This window comes from Triturus cristatus, chromosome 7 (genome assembly GCF_964204655.1).
Source record: "Triturus cristatus chromosome 7, aTriCri1.1, whole genome shotgun sequence".
Classification (NCBI taxonomy): domain Eukaryota; kingdom Metazoa; phylum Chordata; class Amphibia; order Caudata; family Salamandridae; genus Triturus; species Triturus cristatus.
Window position 1 is genome coordinate 1,642,803,034 of NC_140590.1, and position 12,688 is coordinate 1,642,815,721.

A 12,688-nucleotide genomic window follows, 5' to 3' on the forward strand; every position below is an offset into this window, starting at 1 on the left:
AACTATTCAATAAAGAAAATATATATTTTTTTAAACTGCCATTGAGGAGGTTTTGGACATCTGCACTCACAGGGTAAAGCTTCCACCCTAAGATGCGAGGACTTGGAAAACTGCTCTTAGCAGGACAACCTCAATGTTAGAATTTGAAGAGGGGACGGAGGGCAGAGATCTTGAGGCCTTTATGTCCGGCTTGTTCTCATCCCTTATAGGGGAGGATCACACTGAGGCAATTATACCTTGTTTCTCTTATGTTCATCATAACTACTTGAAGATAGACTAAATTTTAATAGGCAGCTCTCTGGGGTCATTGGTAGAGGAGGCTACTATTCAGTCCGGAGTGGTATCAGATCACGACTTAGTGAGCTGAACTTCAGTCTGATATTGTACAAGGGAGTACTTTAACCTTAGCAATACAGTAAAAGTGGGAGTAATCTGGACATAGGAGGCCATTAACGGGGTCAGTGTGAGTAGGTTCATAGGGATAATGATGGGATTGACAAACCGTGCAAAAACTTGTAGAGTGCTGATGTACAAGTGTATAGGATTAACTTCATTCTTCTACTTCCATGATCTGTGACAACTTTCAGGAGTAAGCCTGAGGTGGCATTTCTCCATCTCAAGGAGATGATCTGGAGGCTAAGATGATCTTAATTTTGCTCGCAAAGAGGCAGAAAGTGGAGTGAAGCTATGACCCTGGATTCCTGTCACTCGACATCAAACAAAGATAGATTATGTGCATTCCATGACTACTAGATCTCCTTTTACTCTGCAGACATTCCTAAGACACTGGACATCTGAGATCTTTAGAAGAAACAACACAATTCACACCCAAACAGAAGGATGAGCTGGAGGCTCTGATTACTTATGCAGAAGCAGCTGCTGCTGTAAAAGCTCCCAGGGTTATCAAGGACTTCTGATCAAATGGCTTCACTAGTGGTACTTAGAGAGCATTTTTCAAGATCATAACCCTTATATTAATTGCAATATATAAGTCCTTTGCTGAAGAGGAAAGGGTGATCCACTCGATGGAGGAAGCATTGATATCCCGTATCCCCAGCCTGGGAATGTCCCTACATGATGCACATCATACTGACCCATCACCCTAGTCAATCACTGTGTAACCTTGTTTACGAATAGTCTAGCATCCTCACTGGATTTGTTTGTTGCTGGAAATTGTCCACCCAGACCATTCAGGGTTTGCCATGAGCCAACAGTGTCCTGATAATAGAAAACACGTTGTCTACCTGGTCGTGCAGGTCTAGAGGAAATCCATCTTTGCCCTATCTGTTCCATAAACACTGGGAATTTTTTTGACCGAGTGGAGGGGTGCTTTCTAATAAAAACCCTTTGGAAAGTGCTAATGCTGCTTACTATGCTCTGACCTTTAAAATGGGCTTAACCAGCAGGTTTTCTTACCCCTTCGAGTTGTGCATAGCGACTCAGTGGAGCTGCCCCCCACTTCTAGTTGCCCTTAGCATTAAACCATATGAGACTCTAATAAGCAACAACAACCTCTATCGAGGGTATCCAGGTTGGTCCAGGCATTCATTACATTTCCTTATTTGTGGACAGAGTCTCTTTTGAGAGGTCGCTGCCTAGACTGGTGAGACAATTGGAAGATTCTGAGAAAGTAGATAGGTTTATCTATTCAAATCTGAGAACCCTAATCTCACTTTGCCCCAAAAGAGGGCCTAGTTATAGAAACTACGAACAGAATTCTGTTTGAATGGAACAAGCTATACCTGATGATGAACATCACAGAAAGCCAGCGGCGGCTCCTCCGGAATGGCAGAGAAGCGTCGCCCCACTGGCTCGGAGCCAGCAGCTGGAAAATAAAACAATATTTTATTATTATTTTATTTTTCAGCTGCTGGGTGAGCCAGCGTGTGTAGGGAGGGGTGGGCCGGGCCAAAGGGAGGGAGGAGGAATGGAGTGCTGTGTGCACTTCGAAGTGTGCATGTCTGTTTGTCTGGCCGTCTTAGGCCCGCCAAACAGATATGCGCACTTAGGTTTCTCTAACCCGGCTGTATTCTATAGCCGGATGGAGAAATGGCACAGACTCCCTGTGCCTGAGTGGAGCGTCAAAGCAGCCCGCTCAGGCCAATCCTGGCGCTGCTCTCATAGTATGAAAGCAGCATCTGGATTGGATGGGGAGTCTGTCAACGGGACTGCTGGGAGCAGCAGGAGAACGGAGGAGCACAAGGCAGCCGCAGGATCAGGTACGTTTTTTATGTGTTCTTTTTTTTTTTTTTACATTCTTTTAGTTCCCCAAGGGACTCCTTCCACTTTGTGAATGTCGAAAAAAAATAATTAAGTGCAGACAGTGGTCCCACTGCCTGCTCCTAAAAATGTTTGTAAAATTCTTTCTCTTTTTTTTTCTAAATTAATATTTCCCTTTCTGGAAAATGGGCTGCAAAAAATAAAATAAAACGATTGCTTGATTTAAAAGCCATCACAGACATGGTGGTCTGCTGATGCCAGCGGGCCACCATTCCTGTGACTCTCCCCAATCGTAGTGGGTCCCAATTTTCTTCCTATGTCATGCATATTAATGAGGTAGGTCGAATTGCGACCCTCTATGAACCAGTATTTCGTAAATAAGAATATTCATGCATAAGGTGGTTCACAAAATACCAATGCATTCTGCAAACGTCGGTGTGCAAAACGCACCACTTCTACAAAAGCCATTTTAATAGATGTCAAATAAGAAATAGCAAATCGTTATTTGATGCAATTTATGAATTCTTATTTGTAAATCTTAGTACGTTAGGCCCAGAGTGGACTGGTCCTTCATAACAACAGACAGTATTGGAAATAATATGGAGTGAGCCATAGTTGGGGTGGTTGGGGATGTGGGAGGATGCTGTAAGAATCAGCATGAAAGCCAAAACAGGTAGACCAGCTAACATTTATCCAAGTCACCCTATTAGAATAGTACTTATGACCTGGAAGTAGATAAATACATGGCTGTGACTAGCTACATTCCACCATAAATGCCTGTCACTGTAATCCCTCTGTTTCTCCAGCAGTCACACATTTGCCTTTCGATACATTACAATAGGCCACATGTTCAACAAAGATGAGATTAAACTATTTGAAAAGTATAAGCTGTTTGCCCTACATAGAAAGATGGGATAACTTATTAGGAAGGGCAATGTTGGGATAATTGTAGGAGCACCTGTGGTGTGATTTAAGAAAGGGCTCTTCCAGACTCCATAGGAGAGATGCTCATTAAAAAGTGATGTTTGATTGCTATCGCCAGCTGGCGAAACTCCACCAACTTTAACTGAATGTTTGTCCACTGTGCTGGCAGGATGTGGGGTTGTGGGGGACTTCTATCACATATGGTGTGATTCTTCCCATATTAAACTTTATTGGAAGGACATTTTAGCTGCATTGAAGGGCAACCTGGGATATCCAACAGCAACTGCTATCTTTCATAATGTTAAGCTTGCACTCCCCCTGCTAAGACACCAAAGAAGGACTTTTGATGTGGGATCATTTGGGAACTGCGAAAGTTATCTTGGACACTCGGTGGAAGTGAAAAAGTGCCACTGTAAGGTTTTTCCATTAACTTAGTACATCAAGGCAGAGTCGGACCACAATAACATCTCTCCACGACTGACTCCCACCCGCACAAACGCCTTCCTCGAGCCTGAGGCATATCATTGTCCGTGGCGGCCATCTTGTGTTTTCCTGGCGCATCTCAGCTCAATCGAGCCAGCGCACTGAATTGTGTGGTGAATTCCTTGTGCATGACGGCTTCCTACTAACGATGCATGCAGGAGAACACTATATTGTACTCTTCTTGCAACGGAATTATGAACTTTTTATAGTGTATCATCGACTGTAATTTAAAAGAAAGATACACTTTGGCAATTACAGGTATTTGAAAGTTTTACTCCTGCTCTCTTCCTAATCCAAGATGGCCAAACCTATTCCAAGAGTACCTCACATCCTGTTTGGCCCTATAAATGAGGCGTCAATTTGGAGTTCAGGTGTTTCGCAATGGTTCGTGCTTGATTGTTCACTCACTGGATTTTCCTAATTTTCCAGTTCCTGCTTGTTGTTCTTGCCTTCACCTTGCTGCTTGGCCTGGACAGCAGGAAGGTTTTTTCCTGGTCTCCAGTTTTTTCCCCTCCTGCTGGATATTACTTTCTGGAGCAGGTCTAGACTCCCATTTCAATCAAGCATTTTGGTTTGTTTCCTGGAATCGCAGCCCATTCCTATGTACGAAGACGACACTGCACCCTGTGCCAGAAGACCTGCTCTTTACAGCTTCTGCTTTGGCACAGTACCACATACTTTTCTGGAAAATTGTGGTCCTGAAAAGATTATGACGTGTTAATCAATCAGTACAATGATGTCGAGGTTACATGAGGCCCATTTCTGAACTATATTTCGTCTTGTCTACCCAGCGATTTCGGCTCACCCGCATTAAAAGTTCTGAATTTGTTTGCACAGTAAGATAGGGCATGGTGGGGTGGTCTTGACAATTGCACTCCTCTGCTTAGGTATCTGTTATGGTTTAGACCACAACATTGTTAGCACTTTGGAATGCTTTTCTTGTATGACAGCCCTTACTTGGAGATGTCGGGGTGGAGGGGTTTGCCATTCAAAGGGTAAAAGAATTTCAGGGAATTTGTTGTGGCTGACTGAAACTATGCAGTCAATCTTTATGCTTACATACTGAATTTCAGCGGTTATGCATTACATGTTGAAAATCAATAAAGAGGAAGTGTATAGAATAAATATTAGCGTGCAGTGGTATTCTGTGGTGCCGGTTTTCTGTCAAAATAAGTTCCTGGTAAGAAGGGATTGTACCTGAGGGGTTCTCAAAATCTAGTTGTCCTTGTATAAATGTAGATAGTATGCCTCACCTTGTTTTGGTGGTTTGTAGTCGGTAGGTTGAGCAATAGCATCTCAAATATGTAAATTAATATGTACCTGTTTCCTAGATTGCGACCAAAACGTTGTGAACAAGAAGAGGTTGATGCAGTTTGCCTGCCATATTGCAGAGGGTATGGCTTACCTGGAGGAGGGAAACCTCATCCACCGAGACTTGGCCGCCAGAAATATCCTTCTGGGACAGGACCTGGTCTGCAAAATCGCTGACTTTGGTTTGGCAAGGCTCCTGAAGGCAAGTCTCACGAATGTCTCCTCCAGACTTCTAGATTCTCTAACATGCATCGCTCTGTTCACCACAATTGCATTTGGTAAATCATGGAGAAATACATGGCTGAGGGAGATGCATCAACACATTAATTAATCAAAGCATTAGCTGAGGGGATGGGCAAGGTGATGGTTTCTGGAGTGAAGTCAGAAATAGATCTCGAAGGGAACATTAGAATCCACCCTGAACAGGAGACTCATCATCCAGTTCAATAAACTGATCCTCATGTCTTAGGTGAGTGAGCTGCATGCACCAGCGAAAGTTAGATAGCTTGCAATCAAAGACCCTAGGTCATTGCATTTAATGAAAGTTCATTATATATCAGTGTTATTAACCGACGGTCGCATCATTACAGGGCTGGATGGCAATGTGGGGCCCGTGGCAGTGTGATAACTGTTAGTCTCTGTGGGATTTTACCTAGAGGCTAGGACTGGAGGAACAATTGTTTGAAAATATCTGGTTTGCTTGAAGATTTACTGTCTGTTTTCTTCTACTGTGTCCCAGGATGACATTTACAATCCAAGCTCCAACACCAAGATTCCAGTGAAGTGGACGGCTCCGGAAGCGGCCAACTTTCACAACTACTCTTTGAAATCAGACGTGTGGTCCTATGGCGTCCTGCTCTACGAGGTCTTCTCCTATGGGGGGCAGCCCTACAAAGGTGAAGCAGAGTTCTTCATTCTCAGCCTAAAGTTGAGGGATTCAATGTCTATTATGTAGATGGAAAGGAAGCAACTGGGATCCTTTTGGAAAATCGCGGGCCACCAGGATTGCTGCTCTGCAAGTTATAAAATAATAAGGCCAGGGGATTCGGATAGAAGCGAGAGAGGATGCACATGAGGAAAATAAATTGATTTTAATATTGATTTCAGTTCACTTAGGATACTGTGTTTGCTTTGAGAGGCGCAAGGTGTGTACATATCACTAAAGAGAGCGCACGGTGGGCTCTTGCCCTGAGGACAAGCCCTGCTCTCCAAATGCCTCCTCACCACTTCAGTTCCCTTAATTCTTCCAGCTTGGGATGAATATATAGGAGAGGGCATAGTGGCCAAGATGTAAAGTAACTGAAACTACTACAGCAAGTAATATGTTCTTAAGTGCACATTTGGTTATATGCCACTCAAAAGGAACTATATGAGGATACCAAGACATAGTTTTCTCGTCATTGAAATTACCACTACTTAGAATACAACCAGTGAGAACACTATTCCACGGAAAAAGCTAAGTGCAAGGTTAGTGTGGTAACGACAGGCCCAACGCTTAGTTTTAAAATGTAGCCTTACCCTAAACCCAAAAATCCAACTTTTCCTTTAATTCTAAACAGTACCATAACCTGAAATCTTGCCTTAATCTTAACTCAAATTGTTATCCTAAACCCAAAAGTAAATCGGAATCCTATCCCAAACCAGAAGGCTAGGCTTACCACCTCACCCCAAAACTAACACTGCCTTTTACACTAACCCTAACAATACTCCTTACGCTTTTCCTACTACTTACCTCTCGTGATGTAGTATAATTCTAAGTAGCAGCATTATCAGTATTGGTAATTTTGATGAAGTGGCATTATTGTAAGCGTAGATCAATGTAGTAAATTCTCAGTAGTGCGCACCCTATTTTCTGCTTTCTTTCTCAATTTGCATATATATTCCCAAATCTCTTGCGAGAATGGCAGCCAGGATATCCAGAATTATCCAAGTCAGGCACTCCCCTAAACATTGTTTGTACACTGATACCCCCTTTTTGTCTAGACAGCTAGAGCATCTTGTCTTTTTCTAAAAATGCATATGGATTAGTTCAAGGAGGGCCCTTGGAGGTTACATCAATAGGGGTACATGCCTAAGATGAGACCAAAGCAGCTTTGGCAGTAAGCGGCCAATTATGAGTCTGGTAGAACTATAGCCCCAACCACCTCACCCGATTACAAGTACACCGCTTGCCGACTCGCACCCAACATTTCCCGCTGAAATTCCACCTGCGTAAGGCAAGAAGAATTTCTGTACGAAAACGGGCCATGGATCTGCCATGCACAAGTAGGAAATAGCCCAGTAAATGTGACCTCCGCATATTAGTTATCATTCCAGGCCCAAAAGTGTATAATGGCTGCCGAAAAAGTGGTATTCCAAAGTCGGTGTTGCTCTTGAAAATGGTGGAAAGTTTGGGGTAGATGGGTGTAGTATAGGAGACACTAATGGCTCTCATCCAAATAGGTCTGTGTAGGTGGGTCCGACCCTGGGGGACTAGTATAATAAATGGGTATATTGATTTTGTTTATAACCATACTCATAGCCTCGAGCGCAAATGTTGTAACGGTAGTATCTGTAATCAGAGTTGTCCAATAACGCTGTATAACTGTTATCTATGCTGCTGAATAAGTGGTTAATAAAAAAATAATTAAAGATAAATGTAGAATTGCATGGTGCAGAGGTGGAATTACCAGACATATTCAGTGATTCCGGTGCCTTTAATTTCGCGACCCCTGCAACGTGCAGTTTGTAATCTGGTCTGCCTTAGTGGGGTTGTCTGCAGGGCAAAGTGTTCTTTATGGTAAAGCATGACACAATTTTGTGGGAAATAGTGGGCTTTGGTGTCTCTTTCTCCTTTAAAGAACTAGCAAAATGAAGTCTTTCCAGGAAGTGAAACAGCTTTGTGAGATCTAAGTGAAAATTTTAGGCTCCCTTAAAATCCAAATTACAGAGGGTTATGACTGTCTTTTAAGATAGTTTTTATAAAGAACAAAGAAAGATTGTTTTCTTACTTCACATGAAAATTTGTCAAAACCTTACACTGAAATGATTGCTCAGTCTAAAGACAAATTTGGGAAATCCAGGATCTCGCTGTCTCTGATCCAATTTAAAAGCTGTTATGAAGTCTGTTTTCCATTTCACCAGTTTAACATCACCAGTGGCCAAGGAGGGCTTAAGGTGATATGCCTTAAAGCTTCTTACAGAGGGGCAGATTTACAAGCCCCTTGCGCCTCTTTGTGCCGCTATTGCGTCACTTTTTTTGACTCAACGGCGGCCCAAAAAATGCGCCCTGTTTACATCGTGATGCATCTAGGGAGATGTGTCACGTTGTAAAGCCCTGCGTCACAATATACCTGTGTCAGGTATAATGTATGCAGGGGGACACTCCTATGCAGGAAAGCCTCGTAAAAGTGACGCATTGAAATCTACAAGATTTCACTGCGTCACTTTTAGGACGCCACTGCGTCAAACCCTTACGCATGCTTGAAGCAGGAGTAAGGAGTGACGCAGTGTAGTGGGAATAGGCCACAAAATGCATTGCTGGAGTTGCGTCGTGCTTGCGACACGTCTCCAGCAATGCGTGACTTTTGCCCCAACGGATGCATCTGAAATTGTGACGTATCTGGCAATCCTTCCGCCATGGTGCGCCGTATTGTAAATACGGCGCATCCATGGTGGGGCAAGCATTTTTTAGGGTGGCACAAGGAAAGTGGTGCATCTCTATAGTTGCGTCACCTTCTTGTAAATCTGCCCCAGAATGTTTTAAATTGCCCCGCACTGTACCGTGGAGGAATCTTGTACTGCGCTTGCCTAAGTTGTGCCTGTGGTGTGAGAGAAGCTTGCACTGCTGTTGGCAGTTGTGTATCTGTTCTGTATTGGTAAAGAGGCTTGCAACGACGGTTGCACTGGTTCATGCACATGGAGAAGCTTGCATTACTGATAGCCATACTGTACCAATTATTTAAATTTAAATTGCTCAGCTGAAACCAGCGTGGTAACTGTTCTGTATATGATGGGCAGTTTGCACTGCTGCTGCCCATGCTATACCCATTTTATTGTTTATTTATTGTCTTTAATATTGTGTTACATCAATCAGAAACACTAAACTGACTTATTTTTCCCCTAACCTTGCCTAGGTTTGAATAATAGAGAAACTATTGAACAGATCTGCAATGGATACCGCCTGCCACGCCCAGAGATCTGCCCTGTGGACGTGTATAGTATGATGCTGGAGTGCTGGCGGGAACTCCCCCACCTTAGGCCCACTTTTCGAGAACTAAAACAAAACCTGAACTCTGTCCTCAAGAACATGTAGTAGAAGCCCCTGGTATTAAGAGACAGTGGAATGGAATGGAATATGAAAGGGTTCTTCCCAACCTGATTTAAAAAAAAAAAAAGTGAGCTAAAGTTGTATTTCAGATGGCATTTTCTCAAATACATAGCACCAAACAATATAGGTTCCTCTTTGATTGGACTCCTAAGCCAATGATACCGTAGGCAGCGAAAAGCTGCGTAGGATCAGTCGTGTCTGAATTGGATTTCAAGATGGTTATCCCCAGCTATCTGCCTACAGATCAAGTGTGTCCCTGGTAGTTCAGGGACAGGCACATGAGCAAAGAAGAATGACTTATACTTTTTGTTTGGCAGAGTCCCATGTCTGCACCCCTTTACTGGAATGTGTGGGCTTTGAGGCACAAGGACAGTGTAAGAAGCTTGCATTGCTATGGTGGAGTTCTGCCTCCGGCTCCCTCAATTTGACATCACCTGAATACCTAGTGACTTAATTTATAATAAATTCTGTGTAGGCTACACAAACCAACTTATTATTAAAGGCTCCTACTGAATAATGCCTAGGTAAAGGGTACATGTTTGTTTCTCATCAATGCGTTCCAGCAACTTATGTCTCTGAAGAGCTCACATCACCCTGAGAACTATCCAAGGTAAACTCCAAACTGCTCCAGTTGAACCCCAGAATAAGCCACAAAGGTGTATTAAGTAGTCTTTTCTAAAGCTCAAAGTCATTGAGGTTTGAGGGCTGTGAACAGTGGAAACAATTGTCACTTTGTGAAGAGCAGACTGTGAACTGAATTATTGCCAAGCACTCTTCTAGCAAGTCCTGGATTGAGTACTAACAGGATTAAGTTGCACCGGGTCTGAAACTCATTAACTGCTTGTCAAAATAACACCGTCGACTCAGTGGGATGGGAGTGTTCCCTCTTGCATCTGTCTCAGTGTCATATACAGCATCCTCCATTTATAGTATTCTGGGCAAGGAATGGATGAAGCCAGTTGAGAGGGGACAGAACCAATCCTTTAACAGAACCAGTTGTTGGATCATCAGAATAGCCTCTAAAGCCAGATGGATAGGCTTGTGTGAACGATGAGGCCCACAAAACAGAAGGATGACATTTTGAACTCTTAAAGAGAAGGTCCTGCGGCGAGAAGCAAAACCCTAGATTTATATGAGAAACCGCATGCACTCCTTCAAACCACGGGAAAGCTGCATTTCACCAAGTGGATCCTTGCAGTGGGAGGCTGAAGAAAGAAGAGGAGAAGAATCAGAACATTATATGCCAGAGAAGTTACTCTTTATTCAGATGTTTCCCCTTATGCAAGACCATAGAGACCTCATCTGTAATGGTGAAAACTAAAAACAGAAAGTGCTGTGCTAGCCGTGGGGTAAAAAAAACAATAAAATAACCGCTACATTATCAATAATACTGTTTAATAGCAAGTTTATTTGCCTAAAGAAATTTACTGAAAATGTTTTGGATGCAAATGGTGTGGTGGTTTATGGCACACAAGGGGACTAGCTGATACTTGTAGTAACAGGGTGGGAAATGAGGTGTTGCCACTCATTAGTTGCAGCGAAGGGAATTGAGGTGGGATAAGGAATAAAAAAAGAAACACTGATCCAGTAGTCTTGTTGTGTGCTTCTCCCTTGTATGAAGGCTTAAAACACTTCTATGTTGTATTTAATTAAACATTATGTTGGCCGCTTCTTACATTATGAGAAGATCAGTGCTAAATGTTGCTGGATTTAGTAGCATGGTCTTGATTGTTTGGAGGAGCACTCTCTAATACTGTTTTATCTAGAAGTTTGGTCTATTGAATTGCAAACAACGTTTTTATACCTTAAGTACTATAGACATATGCTTTTAGAATCTTTGACAAAGATCCCTTTGAACATGGTCTGGTATTAGACAGAGTTGTTGAAAGAGGAGATTCCAGGAGCTGTAACTTATTGTACGTTGTCCAGTGTGCTCCCGATATCCGCAAGGAGGGCCTCGGATAGAGATGGTCACTCATGGTATGGACAGTTTGCCAATCCCGATACAAAGTTCTTACTTAAGTTCGCAGAGAATCAAACACAGATCTTTCCCCACATATTATTGCCGTGTGTGGGTTATTGATTATCATATGTAAATGGATTTCTGAATCGAAGTACAGGTTCACTGATAAGTTTAGCTGCTGCATTCGGTCAGCAGAGAAAAAAGATGATTCACAAACCATCTGAGGTGAAGAAGTCCTAGAAGATTGCACAGGGTGAGGATAGATCATCTATACATCTAACATCAATGGAAGAGGCATAGATAAGACCAAAACTAGAGCACAGGTCAAAGAAATACACCAGGAGCAAATGGCAGGCTCAGTTTATACTCGGGGAAAGAAGACTGCGGATTATTGTGATCACTTGAATAAATGGATTACATTCTTGCCCGTGCATTTTGCTAAATAGGTGAAAAAGCCAAGTCCCATTATTATTTAAAGGTGAATTATTTTGGGATTGTGCGATCAGAATTGCTTTGGCTTATGTGTCGGTCACAAATTTCAAATCATTAGTGGAGTTGAAAAAAAGTAGATGGAGTAGTTTTTTAGTCTTTATCAGTAGATGGAAAATAGAACGGAGTTTCAGGCATGCAAATTATTTGGGGAAGGTATTTTAGAAGGGAAGAGGTCAGAAATGCACAGTTCCTTTACATCAGGTGTACAGATCCTTGACAGCACTTCCAGTCTGTACAATAATGTGGGCCTGTTCTGCAAGTTGTGGGCAGGAAAGAGATGGACATAGGAATTTTACTTTCTAGGTAAACACTGTGCTCTAGAGTTGCCTCTAGCTTTATGCAGCTGTATAGTGGAAAGAGCTAAAACAAAAGACTATTCAAGTAAGTTAAAAATGAGGGGATGCTCTGAGCAAGAGTGCTTTGATTTCAAATGCAAAAGACACACAATTGATGGATGGAATGCAGAACAAATCAAAACATCCACCCCCAGTCAAGAGATCTGGGTTAAATCCATCATTCTTTTGCTCACCATGCCATTCCAGTTTGGACCCAGCCATATGCAAATCAGTCTTGACCCTGTGCCTCATGGGAACAGTCCAACCCGAACTGCCATGCCAGGTCCTCCATGGACGGGAAACCAGCATCCCAGGACCGGCTTTGGGGCAAGCTATCCTGGCTAATGAGGGGTGAAACCCCGAAACCGGTCCTAGGATGCTCGTTTCCAGTCCAGGGAGGACCTGGCCTGGCTGGACTGTTCCCATTGGGCACAGGGTCAAGACTGATATGCATATGGCTGGGTTCAAACTGGAATGGCACGGTGAGCCAAAAAACTATGGGTTTAGGCCCAGATCTCTGTACTGGGGTGAATGCATGACATTGTTCTGCATTCTGTCCATCAATTGTTTTTTGCATTTGATTTCAAATGCAGCACTGTCGGCAGCTGGTGCTTCCTTTGTGACTCCCTGAACCTCACGACAAGGTCTCAC

At 43.0% G+C, this 12,688-nt stretch overlaps 1 protein-coding gene across 1 annotated transcript in view; it reads left to right on the top strand.

Annotated features, from left to right (window-relative positions):
• Positions 1 to 10,635, top strand: part of SRMS (src-related kinase lacking C-terminal regulatory tyrosine and N-terminal myristylation sites) — a 75,964-nt gene extending 65,329 nt beyond the window's left edge. The window contains exons 7-9 of the mRNA XM_085619681.1: positions 4,959 to 5,140; positions 5,678 to 5,834; positions 9,054 to 10,635. Coding sequence (XP_085475807.1) covers positions 4,959 to 5,140; positions 5,678 to 5,834; positions 9,054 to 9,232 — 518 coding nt within the window. The 3' untranslated portion in view covers positions 9,233 to 10,635. The remainder of the gene's footprint in view (positions 1 to 4,958; positions 5,141 to 5,677; positions 5,835 to 9,053) is intronic.
• The last annotated feature ends 2,053 nt before the right edge of the window (positions 10,636 to 12,688 follow it).